Source organism: Nanorana parkeri, unplaced genomic scaffold (assembly GCF_000935625.1).
Source record: "Nanorana parkeri isolate BGI_ZX_2015 unplaced genomic scaffold, ASM93562v1 scaffold195, whole genome shotgun sequence".
Lineage (NCBI taxonomy): Eukaryota > Metazoa > Chordata > Amphibia > Anura > Dicroglossidae > Nanorana > Nanorana parkeri.
In genome coordinates this window covers 267,544-292,506 of record NW_017306463.1, presented here as the reverse complement: position 1 = coordinate 292,506, position 24,963 = coordinate 267,544, and the positions used below count along the sequence as shown (strand labels likewise).

The window sequence follows — 24,963 nt, the reverse complement described above, 5'->3', positions numbered from 1 at the left end:
GACAAGAGGGGCTTTCTTTACAGTCAGGGCTTAATTTTTATTGAAAGACTGGGTTGACTAATTGATAAGGTTTGTTCTTAGAGTAGACCTGAACTAAAAATGCCCTGGAGGCTCTGACATGAGTAAGTAAAGCCTTGCCTTTACCAAGATGTTCGCCTCCACACAGAGACACAGTGCAACACAGGGGACTGTATATCAATAGTGGGTAAAAACCAGCTGCTGGGAGACCACAGAAATACTGGTAACTAGCCCTTTACGCTCTGCTTGCCTTTTTTGGACACTGCTTCTAGAGTTCAGTACTCCTTTAAATTATCTAATTAATCCACAATTCTGAAAACATGACCATCCTATAGGAGAAGCTTCATGAAAGTGGTAAGTCACTTGCACATATACACAACAGATACAAATGTTTCTCTTGCAAACATAACATGCCTAGAAATGGCTGTACAATACTGAAAAACATTTTTTTTTCATTTTCATACAGGATCTTTAGGACATACTACGAAAAATATAAACTACAAGTTCAATGGTCATTTGTTTCCTGTGTAGCTACCTTGCTCTAAGTGGGGTGACTACTTAAATTTAGTTTGGTAGGACTGCATTCAGTCTAGCGGATTGTGTAGTCTGTACTCATTTGGCTTTCCCTAAGGATTCTGCTATTGATTGTATCTGCTGCTGCTGGCTGTAGCCTTGTCACAGAGCACAGCAACCAATAGTGGAATGTTATGGCTATCTATGTTTCTCCAGCCAATCACTAGGAGTTTCATGGCCAGTGGTGCATGCTGGGAAAGGACATAAGTATTTGGGTCTGACCTATGAGAACCTCTTTCTCCCCCAGGCCTCCTGCCTGGGGCAGGTGCATTATGAGTGAGCTGTCTCCCATTTTTCACTTCTGGCGGCCGGACCATTTTTGCTATTTGTTTTCTTACATGTTTGCTTTTTTTCACTTACAAATTTGAATGTTAGTACAAAAAACCCATAAACCATAGATCTTCTGAAAGCACAGGACCTGCAGAAGTATGAGACTGTGCTTATGACTTGATAAAATGAAGTGACCATAAATGTACAGCCTGTGAAAATGCGGCGCATGTAAGAGTTAGCAAGCCAGCCTGCTGCAAGCAGCTCTGTCCCGTTGTGTATGTTGGCTGCAGTAAAAGGGTTAATGGCTCATTCACATGGCGGTGACACTTGGTAAACATGCATTGTAAGTTTCCTTAGCAGGGAACACAGCAGAAGCTGTCTGCCTTCAGGCTCGCTCTATTGAATTAAACCTGGGAGGGAGCCATATGGAGGGAGGGGCAGAGATGGGGGAGGAGTCATTGCCCTGACTCTTTTCTTTGGGTGTGTAACTTTCAGTTTGGCTTATTCAGTCATGCAAGCTAAAGGCTTTTTACAATAGGAAGGAGGTAAGGCGAAATTAAAACTGTGAAATGAAAAGGACGCAAATGCTCCACCTGCTGGCTGGATACGTAAATACAAAATATTCATCCGCATGATTTTAAATTTATATGATCACAAAAAAGCACCACCAGAGTAATCAATGACTATAAAGACATGTTTCACTCTCACATCCCTGGCACCAGAGAAAAACTAAAATATTTGCTTAAATGCTGTTTAACTATGTGTCTTCCTCCAGGTAGATGTCTAAAGAATAATAAATAATCTTTAGTTAAAACAAATCCTATCAGTATTATACATGATAATGGAACTTACTGTGTCTTGTGAGAATAGGATTACTTTCTTTTATCATTAGGTACTATGCATCTGAGTTACAGTGACTACATGGCAGCAGTAAATACATTTACAGAACATGAAGTATCAGACTTTATTAAATAGATTGTCTAGAAATATCATGTTCCTTATGTGATCACGGTTGTTAAGGATCGTGAAGTTCCCAAGAGCGTTTGGTTGCCATGGAAACCTACTTCCTTTTTAAAGAGATCATCTATTTTACCAATTTCTTCACTTCATTCGTCTGGCTGGATCCCAGGTCAGCCTGTCCCTATAAAACCTGAAGGTATCGTGTCCTATCATTACAGGGTTCAGTAGGTTCCTTCCTGTTGTTATAAGTTTAGCTTTGTTACTATTTTAGGTTCAACCATCTCTTTACAATGCATGAATCTTCTCCATTCCACAAAAATAGAGAGAACATTGGGCCCAGCTCTAAAGGGCTTGTATATTTGGCTCCTACCCTCATGCAAACAGCATGCTTACCTAGACCTAGCCAGGAGCTACATTCTGATCTACTGATATTATTAAAATGGAATGTGCTCTGGGCAGCTTTATTTCAGAGAAACAAAAAGTGTATATTTAAAAGAGTTCACTGCCTCCCAACTACCAAACCAGAGAAGCATTATTGGCCACTAATTTCCTCTCAATGGTATCTGTAATGGGTAACGGGAAGGGAAGCCATAGCTCTGACTTGGAGCTGAAGTCCTAAGTAACATTATGTTATTGGGGCTGCATGGGCTCCTTGGATGCAAATAGGATCTCACTAACACTAAAAGGGAAATGGAGACATTGTTAGGTCAGCTTATCTTGTATATTAGTTATAAACATTAGAAGGATCTGATAAATTCACTTTAAAGCAGACCTTCAATGACAATGTAAGGTCTGCTTTACCGCTAGTCACCTTCCTCCCTTCCTTTGTTTGAAAAGCTCTCTCTGAAGAAGAAAAAAAAAAGTAAAAAAGCCTACCTCGGCCTTGACGTCCAACACTTATGGGAGACGTGGGCAATGTGCCTTACTGCTAATCTCATGGCTGCTGAAAATCCCATGAAAATATACTCCAGTAATAGACTAAAGGATTTCGAGTACCATGCTTTCCCAGGAGGCAGCTTTGAGGTGTGGCAATATCACCTATTCCTTCCAGAAGCATCAGAAGCCAGGGAACTGTATTTTTGAAACATTTTTTTGCCAAATATTTATATTTAAGGGGTTTTTGAGGGGTGGGGGACTGTCAGTAATGCACTTTTCATTTTAGCACAAAATTAGGGATGCATCGATATGGGTTTTTCGGTATTGAGTACCAATATTTTTTTTCCGGTACTCGCTGATACTGAGTACCGGTGCTTTATGCCCCGAATATCAGGAAGTCGGGCGGCGGATCATGACCCATCGCCCGGCTTCCTGATTGCCTGTGAAGCCGGTGTTCTAGCGAAAGAACACCGGCTTCACTTGCCTAGGCTGCCTGACCAATCAGGAAGCCGGGTCATTACGTGCCGCCCAGCTTCCTAAATGGTTAGGAAGCCAGGTTGCTTAGCAACACGTAAAGTCGGCTTCCCAGTCAATCAGGAAGCTGGGTCATAACCCACAGCACGGCTTCCTGATTGGAAAGGAAGCCGGCTCCATGCTCCTTTCCGGTTTCGTAGGTAAGTATCGGAGCATTCCGGTTAGTATGAGTACTCGCCCAAATACTCCGTATTGGCAACGATACTAGTATCGGTGGATCCCTACTCAAAATCCTTTGGGCCTACCAGCCATGGCCGATGAGCAGAGCCTGCATGCAATGCTCCACTGAAGATGAACAGGGGTAAGAATATTCTTAAAGGCTAGAGAGGGGAAAATCATAATGACTGTTCTCAGAAGTACCATGCTGAATTTAAAGAAGAACTGTAGGCAAACTACATTTATGCAACAACATAACCAGTCGAGTAATCTAAACAACCCTCCCAGTGAGCATACAGCCCAGTAAAGGACCACCCTAGCCTGTGATTAATAAGTAAAGGAGCAGCACAACACCGATAAGGATATCCTTGGGCTGTCCTTCCTGTTAGGAGTCTTCCTATGTTAGGTGGACAGCAATGACCAATGAGTAGGAGTCTAACTGGCTTACCGTTCTGCCCATCCCAAGCCCTGTCTAGCTCCAGCTAGGCAGGGAATTCTAGGAAGTGAATATAAACAGACTGAGGTATTTTTACATTTTACATTTAAGGATTATGTCTGCCAGGAGTTCTGCCTTTTATAAATAAAAACAAAACCATAATTAATCATTTAAAATATTATACATAATGTGTTCAGTTAGACACATGTCAGAGCATCTAAGAAAACACATACGGATAGCTTTGCTCTGCCTGAAAAATACCTGACATTCCTGCATATATTCAGGTCCATCAGCCCCTGTAAAATTAAATATGCTATAAAACTTGATGCATAAAAAAAATCCTTTTTTAAAGAAATGTTTGCAGTATGACCTCACCACATAACATTGTTATTTAGCATATTATTTCTACAGAATTACATGCCAGAGTTTCCAATGGTAATGCCTGGTCCATATGTGGTTTGTATTCCCTACATAGAAGTGAATTCTGGAACAGAGATATCCGAGTAAAATTAGACTGCATATATTTAGATTTTCTCTTGGTTTTATCTTTCTCCCATACTGTCTCTGAGATCTTTTGCAATTAACATACTGTAGATGTTTTTGCAACCCAGACTTTGGAGGAAAGGGGTGGCTGAAACTAAATGTCACATTACCACCAAGCCAGGAAGTTTCAGTTTAGCATGCCACATTGGCAGGACCAAGCAGTCTACACCAGATCATAAGATGGGTAAAGGTTTTACACTTTTGTACACAGCTGAGGGAACAACAATAATAATAAATCACCAGATTATTCTGTAAGATTGTAATGTTCTCATGCAAAGTCTAATTTAACGGCACTATACTTTTGTGTATATGACTCCTACACATACTTTCTTCTAGTCTGGCATATAAGATGTTCTTACTGGAGTACCTAGGGCCAGCTGTCTCCGGTCTTCCTAGTTATTTAGAGTGCTAAGACGCCCTTTGGTAATCTTTCTGGTGAATTTAAGTATTTAAAGGTAATTACACTGCTCTCTTTAGCACACATAAAACAAGAAAGACAAGCATCAGGTGACAGGGACTCTTTGTACAAAGACCTGAGAGAACCCAGTTGCATGTTCAAAAGATGGACAGCTATGAGAGACACTCTTTCTCTTAAAAATCTTGTTGAATGTTGTCATGAACATGAATAGTACTATAACAGAAAAACAGCCCTAGGTGGTCATAATGAATGCCTCATAGCCATATTAAAGTTACATTGGTGCTTTTGGGCTTTGCCTCAGTGATGTTAACAGAAATTTTAAATATAGCACAAAAAGTGATAGAGTAATGAAAAGAAGTTGAAGATGGCAGGACATGATATGGGGAAATGAAATCAAATTCACATGTATTCTTATGATATTAGTACCTAGGTTACTCTCAGCATTGTGGTAGTCGGGTCAATATGATAAGGTAATGTTTTGTGACGATAAAATATGGTTTCAGTCTGATTCTGGAGGGAATGTCCAGATTCTTTCATAATGAATGAGGATTAGTCCACCAGCAAAAATGAAACGATTGGGCAGAATGTTTTTTTTAGTGAAGATCAAAGTGAAAGTAAAAGGAGAACCCCTAAATTTTTAGGTTTTGTTTGAAGTGAGGTACACGGCACCACAATGAGGTTTATCTCCACTTAATTTAGACCTGTGCTTTGTCCATACAGGGCAAAGGAACAGATTTACTGTAATGCAGACCACAACAAAAGAGTCGGCTAAGCTGAAGCCTGCACAGGGCAATGGACTCCCTGTGCCGTAGCACTAATTGTGGAATGAGTCACATGTTTCTCCATACCTGGAAACACAAGGTATTTCCTTTGGGTTTTGGCATTTAATGGAGTGGTGGGGACATAAAGGAGAGGTATGTATATACTGCTGGGTATGGGATATTAAAGCAAACCTTTTGCTTTGTCCTAAATGGGCAACTAGTATCGGAAACAGAGCCGATACCAGGCATTTTCACGAGTACTTGTACCCCGATTCTTAAGGCTGATAACGGCCCTTTAAATTTTTAAACCGCAGCAGCTGTCTGAGTTCCCGCGCTTGTGGGAACCTGCATGTAGCTGTCCATGGCACTGCCTGTCCGGTTGTAAATCTCCTTCTTCCCGGGACAGGCACAGCCATGGACAGGCACACACAGCACAGTACAGCCCCGGAGACCGGCACTCTCCACAGCATAGGAACTGCCCGAAAAGCCCTGTAGAGCTCCACGTTGCCTGGGTGAGATCGGCATGCAGCCTGGTGAGATGAATTCTGCTCTGGAGACATGTATTCTGCTTTGGGGGCATGTATTCTGCTCTACTTACATCTGTATTTAGCCCTGGCGATAAATTGCCCTAAAATCATCAATCTGTATTGTTTTAGAAAAAATGTCACATGTCCCTTTAAGAAAAAGTATTAGTATTTGGTATCGGCAAGTACCTGAGGGAAAGTACTTGTACTTGGTCTTGGTCTTAAAAAAAAGCATCGGGACATCCCTACTAATTTGTTCTGAGATTGTAGTCCATCACAGGAGTGAGCCTGGAGCGGTGGCTACTTTACAACACACACAGGGACCATGGGGAACAAAAGTAGCCACCCTCCAGAAGGAAGGACAGTGTCAGCACCAATTCACACACGTCTATTGTAATATTGCATACAAGTGATCTTTATAGTGTTTTACATATTTGGTACTGTCAGTGGGTACTATATTGTGGTCAGTTTTCTGCCTCTCTTAACTCTTCATATTGTTTTGTGGCCTGTAGACAAATGTTGTTATTCAAGTACTGCACAGATGAAATGTTACCAATGAACCCAAGAATACAAAATAGCAAGGTCATATCTTCTTCTACAATGCAAAATGTTCCAAGTTTGTACTTTATTTTTCAAACAAATATTAAAATAATGTTATTCTCAGGAAACTACAACATAATAATCTGATACAATCGTCGTATTCTCAGCACACAATGAACAAAAGATTCAACAGCCTTTAGCGAGATGCAGATGTTTTGCTTTTTTTGTTTAAAACTTTTTTGTCAATCAGGTATGGTGAGAGATGTTCGGCCTGAAATCGATATCCAATTTAAATGGGTTTGCGTAAACTGAAAACCTGTTGTTGAAATTGCACAACAGATTTTGCACCATACATTTCTACAAAGAAAACCCCCCAAAATCAAAACGTGAAATATAAACAAAAGGAATAATTTAATGAAAGGTAAAACCACAGATGTGACAAATATATGCAACATTTAAAGGGGATTTTTTTTGGGGGGGGGCATTGTTTACTTCCAGTCTTACTTAGAGTCCAGGAATAACAATTGAGTATATACGGTAATTGTTTTCTACTTTCTGATCCTCTTAGGCATTAAAGGGCTATTAAACCCTCCAGTAAGCAGTAGATATATGCAAAAAGTGTAAAAAACAAAAACAAAAAAGCGGTTTAAACTTACCTGTGTCTTCCTCGCATGTTCCCGTCCGAAAATGTGAGATTTCTCGGGCGGCCGCAAAGCATCTTGGGGCGGGCGCAGTTCATATTTTCGGCCGGGAGACGAGGAGAGACACAAGGTAAGTATATGGACACGTGCACCCGCATGCAGACACCGTGGGACAGGAAGTGCCAGCAAGGACAGAGGAGTCAGCGCTGGATCGGAGACCCACAGCAGCGCTGGAGAGAAGGCTGAAAAGGATACGAAAGAAGAGGAAGATCGGATTAAGAGACATCATTTAAGGTAAGTGCTGACATTAACTTAGGGGGGAGGGAAAAAAAAAATCTGACCTTAATGTCACTTTAACCACTTCCCGGCCGGCCGTTGTAAAAAAACGGCCGGCAGCTCTCAGAGATCCGAGCGGGCGTCTTTAGACGACCACTCAGCCACGCCAGAATTTTTAAAACAGGCAGTGATGCCTGTTAACATACAAGCGATCGCTTGTATGAGGTCCCGCTACGTGCGCCCCCCTCCGCGGCTCCACCCCTTCCGCTGTCACGGGCTCCGCTGTGCCCGGTGCGAGCCCGGGACCAGCATAGTGCCACTCTGACAGGGGATCAGATGGAGATCGGTACACGGACTCCCTCCAGTCCGCTCTCTGCTGTCAGAATGCGGAAGTATATTACATCACTTCCGCATTCTTGTGTCACTCTCCAGCTTCAGATGCTGGAGAGAAGCTGATGAAGCAGATCTGTGCTTCATCAGCTTCTTCAAGGGGGTCCTAGGTGACATTAGGGGTCTTGGAGACCCCTGATGTCTCCATAAAGAGGACCAGTCACTTCTTTTGCTATCACATAAGGGGGTTTCTTAGCCCCCTATAGGATAGCAATAAAGTTAAGTGGAAAAAAAATTAAAGTTTCCCCCCAAAAAATTTAGTTACACATAAAAAAAGTTAAAAAAAACATAAAAAAAAAAAAAGTCCCCCCCATACATACACGCATGCAAACAGGCATTGGGTGTGCATATGTGCGAAAAAGAAGATTGCGCCCATTACGCCGCACACGTTACATATCGTCACGAACGTCGGATTGAGAGCAATCCCCAAAAAATGGTATAAAATGTATTTCAGTACAGCGTTGCATGACGGAATAAATGTCATTCAAAGGACCGCAGCGCTGAATACTGAAAAATGGCCTGGCCAGGAAGGGGGTCTAAACACCTGGTCTTGAAGTGGTTAATGATGCCAAAGAATCACCACACTGGAATAAACATACACTTCACTGCAATCTTTTGGATCTGCACTGATGCCAATAGGAAGAGTGGCTGGGGAAGGAATTTTACATTTTCACATCCCTTGCACGCTTTCAAAATTGCCGATCAACTTTTCTGTTCGCACCCTGGGGTGCCTTCTGGCTTCCTCAAAATTTTCCTGCCTGCCCTCCACAATGCTGCCACAGCTGCGGTGGGACTTCGATGTAAAGGGGGAACCCCTGCTTTTTTTCCATTTTTGCGTGGGGTTGCCCCTTTAAAATTCATTACATTTTAGACTGGGGTGCCTCAAGATTTTGCATACTACATATGGAGTGTCTTCTGACTTAAAGGGGTTGATTTACTAATTGCAAATAGGTGTTCACTTTGGAAGGGCATTTTTACTTTGCAAGGGAATTTTCCCTTTCCTTTGCTTAGTAAACGAGGTGAAGCTGAGGCCAGGTTCACACCTGGGTGATCCGTGACCGATGGCCGCACGGTCACGGAGTCGCACACCACCGCTGATCGCACTGGCGGTGCCATTATTTCCTAATGCCACCCCCGTCGCGCTAGGCAGATTGCACGGTCTCCCGCTAGGATTCCGACCCGTGCGATCGCGGTTGAAAAAACGTGCGATGCGTTTCGCTAAAAAAGGTACATGTACCTTTTTTCAGTGATTGCCACACGGATGTAACCCCATTGAAATCAATGGGGCCGGGCAGCAACCGCACACGATCGCACGTGTCCAGGGATTGTCCAAATCTGCACCAGCCCTCAAGAATTCTCCCAGAAGCATTGTGGCTGGTCAATATGTGTTTTAGCAATCTGCACACTGACTCTTTTATGTTTTTCTTTCAACAGCGGGAGTCTTCTTTCGAACCCACTGTCACTAAAAAATTAAGCATGGTGTAACCAAAACTAATGTACCTTGACCTTGTATTTCAGGTTTTATCTCTGGAAGTTTTTCTTGGCTCTTTGTCTACCAGTCATACTATTATGTTCAGTCTGAGGCCGATTTTCCTCAGGGAGGTTGGCTACTGTCCCATGCATCTTAAATTTCCTAATAATATTTGCAACTGTAGTCACAGGAACATTAGGCTGCTTGGTGACTTATTTTCTCTATTTGAATAGGTTGACTGACTGATTACAAAATTGAAGACATGTAATACTAATGGTAGAAAACAGTTAGTTGGAAAGATCACTATGATCTAATTATTTATAATCTTTTCTAGTGGTACCAACAAGTCTGTGTAGGTAATTTTATAATATCCTTGTAAAATAAGCAACTATTTATCTCTTTTCACACTTTTTTTTTTTTTGCTTTACTCGGACATACCAAAGCCATGCAGGTATACCTGAGTCAATTGCTTTTACTTTCACCACTTTTCAGGAGGAATTAATTATTGCTTCAATGTGCTGTATGGGTACCAACAAAATTTGTCTACCGTAATTTCTGAATCTGCTACTGTAAACCTGGGAATTTTAAGCTGCATGTTTTAGCACCTCATTTTTGCATTTCCCATAAAATAAATTTAATTACAATTATTTTCTAGAACATTCTTTCCTTATTCATAACATGGAAAAAGGCTTTTATCAATAATAAGCACATATTTTTTAAGGTCTGGAATATATTTTAAACATTGTTTCAAAATATTTTAGGCTTAGAGCAAGTGAACCATATACAGTATGCTTTTAGGTTCCCTGGCGTGAAATACCCTCCAACAAAACAGGGAGGTCTATGGATCATATTAAGATACATCCACCATAACTAAATACCATCTATGCATTATTTTATATTGACATTCCAGATACTTAGTGAAAGAGACTTTTGAGTTCTGGTTCTGCACATCTGCAAGGGATTTCACTATGAGAGGTTCTAACTTTCCCTGTTGGAGTTGTATTTTATTATATTGAGTTAATAAATTATCTTAGTAAAATCAATTTGCTTTTAATTCAGCTTTGACAGTGGCAACATTACGGATACCCAAATTTTGGAGATCTGACAAACTACCCACACTCAAAGAACAGAAAAAAACAAATGTCTGATTACATTAAACTGGAAAAATATACTATATCCAAAAAATAATACTGGTGTATTTACAAAATATGGAGTTCCTGGCTTGAATATGGAAAATTATTTTTAATAATCCCCCCCTTAAATATACTATTTTAGCCTCTTACTTTGTTGTATTATATGTATTTTAAAAAAAAACATTGTTGTAATTACTATACATTTGTATATTTCAGTATCAATAACTGGTATTCCCACAAGAGATTATCGCGCCTTGTTACCCCCCTTCCATATTCCTTTCCCCCAACATTTAATTGATAGCTTCTAACTTCCATAATTATTTGGACAAATATTGACTACTTTATTGTTCATTATACTATAATACATACTTTATATTGAATACCCTGTATAAATGTATGTGTACATCTATATAAAATTCAGTAAAAACAATAAAAGCTGGTCTCAGGAAATCTGCATTCCACCAAGGATGGGATTATGTAGCTAGAAAAGGGTGATTCCACAACTTTTACACCTCCCATACTATTCTTGGACATTCAACATCTAGAAATTCCATGCTGATTGAATTATGGTGTCTGTGCTACCTTTTTCAATATAAATGATAGGATATCTGCCTGACATTCATTGCAACTGAAGAAGTGGCTTGGAAAAGCTATGAAATGTCTTCAACACTACAGAACAAGTCCAGTTGAATGTGACTGCTTACTACTAGCCTGGATACATGAGAACCTTCATAGACATAGTGGTTATTGCGCCTCAATTGTATTGCACCTTTATTCATTTTTCTTCCCTATTCTCAATTTCATTTGTTATTGGTATATGTAAAGATTTTTTAACTAGAATTAAAAACAAAAATAGGATTTGCAAGGACTATGCCTAAGTAACATTGTCTATCCTCACATGGTTTGCTCATGGTCGAGTCAAGGATATCTTGCTACCAAAACCAAGATGCTGTGTAAACAGTTTCCTGTATACACCCTGCAGTAAACAATATTTGTAAAATAAAGATTTTATAATCTTCAGTCTTTAAAGTTTACTTTTTTTTAAAACTCAAATAATGAAAAAATAAAAAACTGTTTATAAACCTTTAAACTTGTAAGCTTACAAAGAAAAGTAAAATAAAATTGACCATAAGTGATTATTGTTTGCCTTTAAGGCTAATCCCTCCCATACAATGCTATAATCAAATAACAATTAAGCAGAAATTCAACAGTAACATTAAATAATACATATATCTGAAAACACTGTATGAGCACATGGTATATATTTATGATTTTTGTAAGGGTGTGGTTCTTACATCAGGCGTCAAGGCGTTGTTGTCCGACGTCTGACTCGAGAGCAGTATGTGAGTGAAGCCATCTTCTTTCCTTACAACAATATCACGGAAACGGCAGTTGCTTTCATTCTGCCGGATGCTGTACCTTAGTCTCTTATCGAACACATAATCTTTGTCCAGGTCTAGTTTCCGCTTGACTGGGCTGTGTGGAGTCAATCCTCCATTTGTCAATGAGTCTCCTTTGAATATTAAGAACAAACTTTATTAAAAAAAAGCAGAAGATCATCACAAGAACGTTAATACAAAGATTACAAACACCAGTGGAAACTGGGTGTGCATACATTTTTTCTTTTTACGTGCCATGATTTGAACAAAAGTTCATACATTTTAGCTGGAGGTCATGCATATCTAACAATTAGCAGAGGGCCCACTCCTTGTCCTGTACAATGACCAAGCTCCTTAAAGTGGCATTAATGGCAAAATCCTCCCATGCTAGTGTAAGGACTTACCTTAAATGATGCTTCTTGATCCAATCATCGTCTTCTTTAGAGTAGTTTTCAGCAGTCCCTCCCGCGCTGGTGCCGGTCTCTGAATCAGCGCTGACTCCTCTGTCTTCCTGTCCCACGGAGCCTGTGCGGGTGCACACTACTGGGCTGCCTGCATTAACTTACCCTGCGTCTCTCCTCTTCTCCCGGGCCAAAGATCTGAACTGCGCATGCGCCCGCCCCATGATCCTTTGCGGCCAGCCAAGAATCTTCAGATCTTTGGATGGGAGCGCGCTGCGGAGACAAAGGTACGTTTTAACCCTTTCGTAAACTTTTCTTGTTTAATGTTTTTGCATAGATCTACTTGCCAAATAAAACAGGAGGCTCTAATTATCCTTTAAGGCACCTCCAGAACAAATCCATCCATCCTTCCTTCCTTGACAACATGGTATACCATGGTTTGTGAATTCCAATTTTAAGGACAATTTGCCTAAAAACTAATTTCAGGTTTGTGTGTTTGCTAGTGGGTTGACCCACCTACTAATATCATTCAGAGCCTCCAATTCGGAGACTTCCCTGAGATAGTCAATCTTTCCTCCCTCTTCCACAAAGTGATAGAATTGGTGTTTGTCAGTTTCCCTGGACTCCCCATCAAATGGTGTACTCCACAGACAGCATGTTAGATGGCAGTGTAACACGACCATTTGACTTTGTAATAACTGCAGCATTTGGAGTTGCACACAGAATACCACTGAGAATTTATAATGACCTGAGCAACAGAGAGACACAAAAGAGCTAGAACATGACCCAACTTGCCAATAACTGTGCAAAACTAGTTTATCAGAACTGGATGGCATTGGCGTGTAAAACTCTAGTCACAATCGAGCATATGCCACAAACAGAATAGTCTTTAAGTGTATGCATAGCCCAAGCCTTTTGTTTTAGTTTTAGATAGACCACTGTCACTGAGACAAAGTGATGGGAAATAGAACACTTAACAGTTGTTACAAGAACAGGAGGCGAGGGTAACTCTAATGGGGACACTTGGTCTGGGGACCACCCTCTAAGAAGGGAATTCCCCTCACTTTCAAGAGATTTACTCTCACTTACCGTTGGGTCTTCAGGACTCCAATGACATACAGACAGCAAACAAATAAATGACAGGGATGTCAACTCTTGCCTACATTATCCAAAAACATTTTTGCCTTTGGCTATCCATACACTTTAAAGCTGAACTCCAGGCAGATATAAAACACACATATAAATGCATCTCAATAATACATTATTAGCAATAGCAACCTATCAACTGAGCTGTAGTTTCAATCCGCTGAGCTCTTCAGTCTGCTGCTTCTCCATGCACTGTCCAATCACAGGCTGGGGAAGAGACAAGATCTATAGGTGTGATACTTAACCACAGAAGTGAAAAATCTTGTCTGTGGCCCTGCTAGACAAGGTTGTGTTGTGTGAAAGACCCACACTGAGTGGCCAGATTATTATGACCACCCTATCAGTACTTCATTGGGCCACGAGATAACTCCACGAGATGACTTAGTTGGGCGCCTCGTGACTCCACGAGATGTTGAAAGGTGATGCGAGGAATCTGACACTGCACTGTTGCCTTCTGTTGTCTTGTACCAGTCTTGCCACTCTCCGTTCTGCCCTAACATTGACTAGTCGCTGACGGTCACAATTCGCACGTTCAGACCCAGATTTTCAGCTGACAGTCCAGTCTTTAAACACTTTAACAATGAGCCCCTCTTGAACATTTAACTAATTCTGCTGTTTTGCTGATACTCGGTCCATGGCTCCGAGCGCCAACAATCATCCCACGTTCAAAGGCTGTTAAATCGCGTTGTTTACCCATATCTTCAGAAAAAAATAACTTCTACTGTGGTGGTAAACAAGCTGCTTTCCTATTTATAATGGTCTGGCCCTCTAGCAACTTAAGTGCGAAATTATAGCTAATTAGCCTACAAACGTCAGGTGGTCATAATAAACTGGCCACTCAGTGTATATGAATCTCAGAACTGAATGGACAGAGATACAAATCCTTTAGCAGGTAAAACAGCTCCCCCAACAAATGTATTTTATCTGTGTATTTAACCTGGAGTTTAGCTTCAAAATAAACATGAACATGCTTACATAGGAAAGATTTACATCTTAGCTTTTATTTAGTTCAACTTATTCAATCTGATGACACAAGGTGTCAAAAGTCATCTGTGATATGACAGTTCTGCTCAGCTATCGGCCTAAACTCAAGCTGATCCGTGTTCGTTGTAGTGTTATAACAGAGCCCTGTAAGAAGAACATAGGAGCTGGGAGACAGCATGTTATCAGCGTGAGTTCAGGCAACTGATGTGGCCAGCAATGGTATGACCTAAAGTCCCCGTCATCTCATATTCTTAGCTCCAAGTAAGCCCTTAATAAGGTGGTTATAGTATAAACCTTCCATAGGTCATTCAGCAGAATTAAAAGAACTTCAGATAAACTGTTCAGAATACCGCAAAACAATAAACGCGGCTGCTATTCATATATGTTTCATTATGGCTTGTACACATCACCCTAAGATGCTTTGAGCTTACAACTTCCTTTCCTAAATAAATGTCTTGACAAGTAGAAAAACAAGCAGCGATTACTATCAGCTTCTGACACAGAATCTGTGAAAGCTGCACTAGCACAACATTGATTTTTAGGTATTTCACAGAGACTGAAACCAATTCTCTGATCTGATACCACTTAGGATATCTGGATCTATTACATAATGACCCACTTCAGAACCAAAGCCATTTCTTTGAAGCGCTACAGCCGTTTAAAGTGCGAGTCCACATTAAAAAAGATATTTAATTCTCAACTGGATACCAGCAGGCTGAATAACCCATTGGTTTTTTTATGTCACTATACTTAGTAGGGAGGTAGAGAAGGCAAAAAATGTTGTCATATATACATACATACACACACACACATATATATATACACATAAACATACACACTCTATATTGCCAAAAGTATTGGGGCACCCCTTCGAATCATTGTATTTAGGTGTTCCGTGAAATTTCTTTACTACTAAATATTCCACGGTCAACTGTTAGTGGTATTATAACAAAGTGGAAGCAACTGGGAACAACAGCAACTCAGCCACAAAGTGGTAGGCCACGTAAAATGACACAGTGTGGTCAGCGCATGCTGAAGAGCACAGTGCGCAGAAGTCGCCAACTGTCTGCAGAGTGAATAGCTACAGACCTCCAAACTTTGTGTGGCCTTCAGATTGGCACAACAACAGTGCGTAGAGAGCTTCATGGAATGGGTTTCCATGGCCGAGCAGCTGCATTCAAGCCTTACATCACCAACTGCGATGCAAAGCATTGCATGCAGTGGTGTAAAGCACGCCGCCACTGCACTCTAGAGAAGTGGGGATGTGTTCTCTGGAGTGACGAGTCACGCTTCTCTGTCTGGCAATCTGTTGGCCGTGTCTGGGTTTGGCGGTTGCCAGGAGAACGGCACTTGCCTGACTGCCTTGTGTCAAGTGTAAAGTTTGGTGGAGGGGCTGTTTTTCAGGGGTTGGGCTTGGCCCCCTTAGTTCCAGTGAAGGGAACTCTTAAGGCCTGGGCCAACTTATATATATATTTGTTATCTCAGTATTTTTTCTTTTCTATTTTTGAATTTCTCGCCGGTTCCGCCCCACTGCAATGCCGGCGCACGCAGGGAAGGAACCCGGAAGACGCCCGAGTACGGCTTGGGGTTACCGCTTTTGGTGCGGAAAATTTACCCCCGAGCCACACTCGGGATTACCGCCAGGAAGGTTAAAGAAAACAAAAAACCTTACCCTCACATTGGGCACTGCAATGTTTAAAGGAGAACTATGAGGTGAGTGCTTTTCACTCACCTCATAGTTCTAGCCGACCTGTGACAATGAGACTGTCACAGGTCGGCTCAGTAGATCGGGAGGTGAGCGAACACATACCGGCGTTCGCTCACCTCTCGATCCTGTCACAGCTCTCTGCCGTGACAGGGGAGGGGCTGGATTCCCCCCTCCCTGTTTTCGATCCGCCAGCGCTGACTGGTGGATCGGACGGGGGAGGGTACAGCTGGATCTGCCTCTAGATAGGCAGAGCCAGCTGTCACTCACGCAGCTGGGCGGATCCAGAGATAATTGTCGGGATCCGCTTCAGCGTCTTAGTATACCGCGAGCAGTAGCTTGCGGTATACTGTGGCATCTCAGTATACCGCGAGCTTTAGCTTGCGGTATACTGAGCTTAGGGTGACGGGAGGACGCTAGTTTGTGTCCTCCTGTTACCCTAAGGAGAACTATGGGGAAAAGCCCCCATAGTTCTCCTTTAAGTACTAATTTTCACAAGGGGGGCTAAAGCAGATATACTCACCTGATCCTTGGTCCTGCAGCGAATGTCTCTGTGTCCTCTCATCTTGTGCAGGTCAATGGACCGACATAAGATGTGATGACGCAAGTGGTCCTCAGACTGCCGGAGCCCAGGGATGAAAAGGCTGCGGGGACCAGTCTAGCAGCCTGGGGGGACCCAGGATCAGGTGAATATATCTTCTTTTTTTAAGCCCTCTACACAAAGTGAGCACTCAACCCTTGCAGTTTGGGAGTATCAGCACTGCAAGGGTAAGTTCTCGATTTTCCCAGAGTTCTTATTTAACTAAAATGTATCATTTAACATTTTATGCCTTTTCTACCTCAGTATTCTTTCCTAGCAAAAACAGTAAAACATATTTTTGCATATGTCAATTAGCAATTATAACACCAGAGCTTTTACTTCCAGACACATTTGCAGCCATTGTGATTGTGGTATCTCAACCTTGCACTTGATTCAATATGGAGGAGGAGTGACTCTCTTTCTTGACTTTGCAATGTTTGGGGAGGTGGTGAAGCCAGGAACCTACAGACCTTACCGCCACTCCACCAGCATCCATCTAACAACAATTGAAATGAGTTCTGAGAGGGCATGTCTCTTAACTAAAAAATTTTATTTTATTTTTTTCCCCTTCTTTAAATTCTCTAGGATATCAATTTTGAGAAACATTTTAGTTTTTTTTTCATGAACAGTGGAAGTAAAATTATAAATATATTTGTTTTCATACACATAAGTATGACACCAGTAAAAATTCTTCCTAATTTTATATGCAGAGGGGAAGGGCTAGAGCCTGTGTATGTTCTTTTAAGGTAGGTCTGCTTTCCCATTGAAGAGATTGACCACACAAAGGCAATGATTTGAGCAGAGTATCCCATTTGCCTCTCTGAAAGGAACTTACGAGGGGAGGCCAATAAGTTCTTACCCTTACCATGACCTAGATGTACTAGGGATCTGAAATTTTGCAGGTTTATAGGTGGATATCTTAGTAATATGCATGCCAGTTTTTGTTTTTGTAGGTCGTGGTGAATTATAGTTAGAGCCAAGAGAAATGGAGTAGGTGTCATGCCGGGCCATGTGTTGACTGCCGAGCCATGTGTTGCTGCTAGCTGACAATGCCCCTGCACATCGAGCTGCAGAAACTGTCACTTTTGTTCGCGATTGTGGCTATGAATCTCTGCCCCATCCACCTTACTCACCTGACCTGGCACCTTCTGACTTCTTGCTGTTTGCAAATCTGAAGAAACAGCTTCAAACCCCCAAACAATGATGTCAGCTAGCAGCAACACATCACAGCTAGCAGCTTGGTATTCAACTTTGTATAAACCTGCAAAATGTCAGATCCCTAGCACATCTAGATCATGGTGAGGGTAAGAACTTCTTGGCCTCCCCTCGTAATATACATTTCTTTAATCCATGAGGGGCTAGTGATGGGGCCCTTGACATCTACTGGATTTTCTATAGGCAGTCCATAAAGAAAAGGAAACGGGAGGTTTAAGTCTCATCAATGCCCTTGCAGTTACCAGAACCGGAAGTGAGGGGAAATCTCCTCAACAGGGACACAGACTGATGTCTTTATTCAACCTCAAATACTATGTAACTATAAGGGACCGTAAAATATACAGGGGTACAGGTACTCCTAGAATGAGATCCTAATAGGTTGGACTTGATGGACTGATGTCTTTATTCAACCTCAAATACTATGTAACAAAAATCCACCAGAGGATTTAACCCTTCTCCAACTCAATTCAATTTTAAAAAAGTCATCAGCTTTAGAAAAGCTAAAATGATCTGTGATTGTATGAGGAGCAGGACTAGTAAGGGAGGGATTAATTTGCTCTTAGGTAGGGTTTCTTCTTTCATTATTCGTTTCATCAAATCCGACCCCCATATATCTTACCTGCGCTCCCTCGCAGTCAGTGACACTACCCAGTACTTCTGGGTATGAATGAGCATGTGACTTGCTTCACTGTGATGGCACCAGGACCTAGCAGCCAATTGCTAGACCTGATTGCTATTAAATGGCCAGGGGAATGATGCCACTGCTCCCCTGGGTCGCTGACACCAATCCAATCGCAGGGGAGCAAGAAGCTGTGAAAGAGCGCAGGTAAAATAAGTATATGGGGGTCATAGGGGATTCCCTTTCCAGAGATATTATCACTTTGAAAGGAACACATTTCTAATAGTGCAAAACAGCCACATTGTTACCTACCTAATCCATTGACTATAGGTGAGTCACAGACCTCCAGCTCACTTGGTAGACTTTGTCTTCCTTTGTCCTCCTCAAGGTCATTTTTGCTCTGTTCTGAGCCATTTTCAAAGTGCGTGTCCTCTGTGTGAGTATTAGGGTCCCCGTTCTCGAGGGGTTTGATCAGTGGCATTATCTGCAGTCCGCTAGGAGTAGTTCTGTAGGTTAAAGTCTTTGTCGATCTTTCCCCTGGGGCATATCTGGCTGTGCATACCTTCTTCTGCTTTTGGAGCGAGTGTATTCTCCTCCGTTTTTGTGCGGCTCCTCGTCCTCTGCCGGAGTCAGGTGACCTGTGAGCTATTTTGTCCACAGTAGACCCCCGTAAAAGCTTCGAAGCCACTGCCTGCTTTCCGGCTTTGGCTCGCCTGTCTCTGCCTAGATGCAGTCCATTAAATTCATCAATAAACTCCTCACAGTGCAGCAGGTGGTTTTCAGGCTCCCAAGTGTCTTCACTACTCCCATAACCTTTCCATCGTATTAGGTATTCCCACTTTCCTTTTTTGTTCTTTCTTTTGTCCACAATCCTTTCAACCTAATGAGGAACATGACAGTTAGTATGGCTGTACTACAGATTGATTTGAAGAATGGAGTAAAATCATATGAATAAACACGTCTGGTATTTCAAGTTTCACCACCCACCAGAAAGGTGAATATTCTTCTTTTTCATTTGCAGGGTACTTTCACTTTTATTGCCTTGAGGAACTTACAGGGTCATGTTAAAGACTAACTCCAGCCAACTGTTTTTATCTTTTGATTTGAATAGACAGCCGAAGGGTTAACATTTCTCTCAGGTATTTATTTCACTCTATGACCCCTCACTTCCTGTGCCTGTTCCACCCATATGAGATGAGGGGGGGCTTGCGGTTCTTATATGGACCGCAATAATGATATTTACACAAGTGGTACTGAATTTAACATAATTTAGCGTTGTAATTAGGGATCCACAGAAATTACATTTTTAGACCGAAACTAAAAACTTTATCAGGTCGAAACCGAAATGATTTTTTTCAAAGCTTGTTAAATTATTTGTATTTTTTTACTTTACTGTTAGGAGCTTTGGGGAAATATCAGGGGTTCTAAACAGACCCGTGATATTTTCCTTTTTAAAATAGAAACAGACATTGAGGACTCGGAGTCCTAAATCTCTTTTTCTATAGCCCCTGTTATGAATGAACAGGAAGCCTCTATAATGAGTGCTCCTGTCCATTCATAAACTGAGGAGATACCGAGTATCAGTTACTATGTCCACAATCATGAATTAACTCGAAGTGATGTATAGCATCACTTATATCTATTGTATATTTTCATTCATAACTGGAGACACAGTCATCTTACTAATCGACCAGTACTGATCAATGAGTGTTTGTGCTCCGTTCTCCAACCTGACTGCTCCACCTGTCACACAAGGCCAAGCTCTTCTCCTGCACCGCACTACTCGGACTCCTGACAGCTTCTCTTCTCCCTGCTGGGCGCTGGCAACTGAATCTGCTCTGTGTCCCCGCTGCTTCTGCTGACACAAGCGGGGGGAAGGCAGCAGGGATCGGAGTGGAAACAGACCGGTGCCCAGCAGGGAGGAGAGAAGCTAGTTGTAATCCATATGTGTACTGTGAGTTAGTTATTATATGACATTTCACTATTTTGGTTGAAGTTGTGTTAGTACTTTAATCAAGGTTAGTGCTCATTAAATATTTAAATTGATGACAATGGCATATTGCCGTATGCCTTTGTAGATAGGGTAATGCTCATCCTGATGTGGCTATAAAGCTGGCCATACACTGTAATATTTTCTACGTTTAACCTGCGGGCTGAACGAAGAAAATATTACAGATTTGTAAGCGTTGATTGAGGAATCTCCCTCTGTCTTCATTGTATACCCGAACACAGCTGGCAGCTTATTGGCTGCACGGTCTGTTAGTTCGAATATTTGCCAACCGGCGCCTTTCATCAGCTGATCGAGGGGTGCTGGCTGAAAGGGTGCATCCACTGTGCAAATTCTTGATGAACCGGACAAGATTTGCACAGGGTATGGACACCCTAAAATTAACACTACATAGTGCAGGAAGCAGAGCCAGGAGCTCCAATATGTAGATTAGCAGGTGCCAGGGGTGAACAAACCCACCAGTATATACCACCAACTGAAATCTTAGCTGTGGGTAGAAAAAACTTCTTAAGAGTAGGGGTCCTTAAACATTCTAAACAAAGGGCTAGTCCATTGTCATTAAGACTTTAGGGTGGCCTTATGGTGGCCAGTAGCAGCAAAAAATGCCCAAACATCAGTGGATACACACAATTTCCCAGGCTTGGTGGTCAGTTAGAGTATAAAATTACCTAGTGCCTGTGATCAGTGGGGGAAGGCATTATATCCTTTGTTGAGGTCAGTGGAAGAAGTAGAACCCCATTTTAGGTTTACAGGAAGGAAAAGTGATTCATCTATGGTGTCAGTGAGAGCAATAGTACCCCAAGGGCCGGTTACATGCAAGCAGCGGGCTGCAGTTTGGGGACCGCTGCCTTACAGTGTTTTTTCCCTCCTTCTTCAGTTACAAACATTTCAAGGAATGTTCTTCATTACACAATCCTATGTGGTGCCAAATGGTACAGAGATTCACACATGGCTTCCACTCACTTCCTTCTTCTTAAGTTAGAGACTTTTCTACTATAGTTACATGATTAGTCACAGTGCCGTAGTAAGAGAAAACTTCTCGGAACAGCAGTGGACCAATCACAAGCAGGAAATTACATTTCTGTGGAGATTATCTACAGCAACAATTTACCCATCCATACAGGAAAGTTGTTTTAGAATTTTTAGTTTAAAAAAATAAAAAGTTGCATTAAAACTATTATTTTTTCACCATTCAGCTATATAGAGAAGCCATTTATTTTATACAATGCCCTTGAAGGAGTTTATGATCTAATGTCCCTGCCACTATCACACATATAGACACAGAGAAAACTGGAACACTGAATGGCGACCGATGTAAACACTTGAGCTTTGTAAATTCTATTTTGCCCTATTATACTTGCACTACGAGTATTCAAAGCAGGTTCACTTTTCAATATCCTTGTTGTGTTTGGCTACCACTGTCAATGGAATGTTCACAGACATACGGCGTTGTGTGTGTTTAGAGTTCACACAATATCATTATCACTTTATATTTATACAGAATCAACATATTAAATCAGTGATTCACAGTCTGCACAACCCACAAAATAAATATACAAAGATTAACATAATTTCACAGACAAACAAAATCCAGAAGGAGGCTCCTTACAAGCATTTGGACTTAAAAAGGTGGCAAGTAACATTTAGTGAGAACTAAACTTTAGAACCTTTTTACTCCCACAGATTCAGAAAACATATCTGATTTTTAAAAAAATGACTGATGGCAAAAAACATGAGCCATGTGACAGCAATAAAATGCTGAAACGCGATATAATGAAAAGGGTTGTGTCAGGCAGGATAACGAAGGAGAGAAAAGAGAAAGTTACAGAAATGCTCAGTATGGTGTTATTTCCTAAATATAATATGTGGATTTTACTATTAATGGTTATCACTAAAAATCACATGCGATTCTTTAAACAATATGACATTTACTGCATACAAACTTGACCGGATATGGTCAAACCTTTTAAATAAAGGGTCAGCTTACTGTCCAGCAGACTATTGGAGGGTTGAGCTGTGACCAGTTTGTGGAGAGTGGGAGTAACATGATAGTCAGTGGGAAGTATGGCGCCCCATTTTTGGTGTCAGTGGGGGAAATAGTGCCCAGTTGTTGGTGTCAGTGGGAAAAATGGTGCTCCATTGCGGGTGTCAGTGGGAGGAATAGTGCCCCATCCTTAGTGTCAGTTGGATTTGGAATGCCCCCACTCTTGCTGCCTCTCCCATACTAAACCCTAAAATAAAACTGTCAGCACTAAGCATCTCACTGATACCAATGAAATAAAATCTGCCTTGGAAGTTCTAATTGGCTGAGAGACACAGAGAAAAGGGAGAGCGAGTGAGCAAGAGAGAGAGAGAGAGAGAGAGAGAGAGAGATAGAGATACACAGCATAAGAAGTACAATACCAGTGATGCTGTGAGCTGCTTTGGTGCTTTCTGGATTAATGCTGAAGTGGAAAATGAGTAGATCACCAATTGGTTTTGCTCTTTAACAACAATTTATAAGTTCATTCCACAAAGGTCACCCGCATCTGTCTACTCTCTAATGATAATGATGCACAACAAAAAAAGAAAAAAATAATAATTTCATACAGTGCATGCTTTATAAATCTGAGAGGAATCAAGGAATTTCAACAGCATGGTAGTGATAACCCTGCCTACCGTGCAGTTACTGGAATACCATAGTAAGTCTATTCATAGTCATTTTGGCAGTAAACCTGTAGAAAGTGATATTAGACTATATTGTAGTTTGTTAGTCTATTTCTGTTTATTCACTTCTCAGAAATACCCACAAGGGTGTTAATATGCAGAAAAACCCGATGGGCTTGCTAAATACTGATTTTTGTAAAATGGCCTTGTACAGGTACATTGATGTATTGATTCTCTGAACAGGGAAAGTGAAGGAAATGATTGCTTTTGTGGAATGCTTTCGAAAGAACCCATTTCATTTGAAGTTTACCAGTATCTATGATGAGAAAGAAGTTACGTTCCTGGTCAGAAAACCCACATTCAGCAACAGCCTGTTGCATGCAAAAAGTTTACCAGTGGGACAATACCAGCGGGCTCAAAGAAACTGTACCCAACTGGGGGAATTGGAAGAAGAGGTGAGAGTTTTAAGGGTGTGATTCTCCAGAACAGAATATAAAAAAGATGGCTTCAAGAAGTATATAAAAGAGATTAATGATAGATTATAGATCAAATAGATTATATGTATACTATACAAATGATTCACACAGGGAACATGGAATATGTCAGAAATTCCAGCACTTGTTAACCAAGGATGAGGTTCTTAGGGATTTTGGTCCAGAGAGTCCAAAAGTCCATTCAGGACATGCTAGTACATAGTCATTTTGTGAATCGTCAGCAGGGACAGGAGGGAAGAAGAGTTTCAAAATGTGGGAAATGTGACTATTGTAGTTACTTTGATGTTGTCCAAGGGAAGACTCATCAGGTGCTATAGGTCCATAAGTTGTGATACTCCAGGAGTAATATGTATAGTCTGACATGTGCCTGTGGAGGCTTCAATGTGCAAAAGACCACTGGAGCAGTAAAAAAAACTGTCACATAACCATTTAAATGATATACACACATTAAATTTGTGATCCCCCGTAGAAAGGCATTTCATCTTTAAACATGATGGGCAATGGATTATTTAATATTCTGGGTCGATGAGAAAGTTGAGTCAGGAGCTGTTGAGAAGATTATGGCAAATGGGTTTTGCATAGGCAAAGGAGGTGGAACTTGTAACTGGAAGCAACTTACTTTTTAAAAATGTAAATGACTATCTTAGTTTTAGTTAATTTTTGTAAATAATTGTTGTATATATTTTTCAGTTTCGAGTTGTTCCCTTGAATAGATCACATCCCCCACAGCGGCTTTTTTGGGATGGTGCAGGAAAAGAAAAAAGAAAAGGTCTATTGTAACTTGTTCCGAGTGCAGCTTGCTTAGATTAAGAACAATATTCATTGCGCTGTTACAGGGAATATATAACGCACTTTGTATAATTAACTATAGTTATGTATATTCTTTTCAATGCTGCACTACTTGGATGTCACATTTTGAGAAAATGACTTGATGTATGATTTACCATTGTGGGAGGGACATGACTATGTTAACTGACGATAGGATTGCAGGGAGGGTATTGTATGTATTTATGCTTGTGAGTACCAACGACTGGCTCTATTGGGTAGCAAATGTTTCTCAGTATCCCACACTTAGTTCCATTGATGCATGACTGTGGGTGGGGCAGTTATGAGTCACTATGTTGGATTGTGTCAGTATAAACCAGGATGATTCACCATTGCGGAGGACGACATGAATGTTAAGTTGGTCCCTGAAGATGGCGGACGCGGCACAGGTACTCGTTTTTCGTATCAGAGTATTTGCACGAGTACGAGTACTCATGCAAA

The 24,963-nt window shown here is 41.3% G+C and overlaps 1 protein-coding gene across 1 annotated transcript in view; it reads right to left on the bottom strand.

Annotated features, from left to right (window-relative positions):
• The window catches only part of CDYL2 (chromodomain Y-like 2), a 62,184-nt gene that overhangs the window by 5,026 nt on the left and 32,195 nt on the right, over window positions 1–24,963 (bottom strand). Inside the window, exons 2-3 of the mRNA XM_018555402.1 lie at window positions 18,862–19,429; window positions 11,816–12,033 (exon numbers count right to left, since the gene is read on the bottom strand). Of these exons, the coding sequence (XP_018410904.1) occupies window positions 11,816–12,033; window positions 18,862–19,429 (786 nt within the window). The remainder of the gene's footprint in view (window positions 1–11,815; window positions 12,034–18,861; window positions 19,430–24,963) is intronic.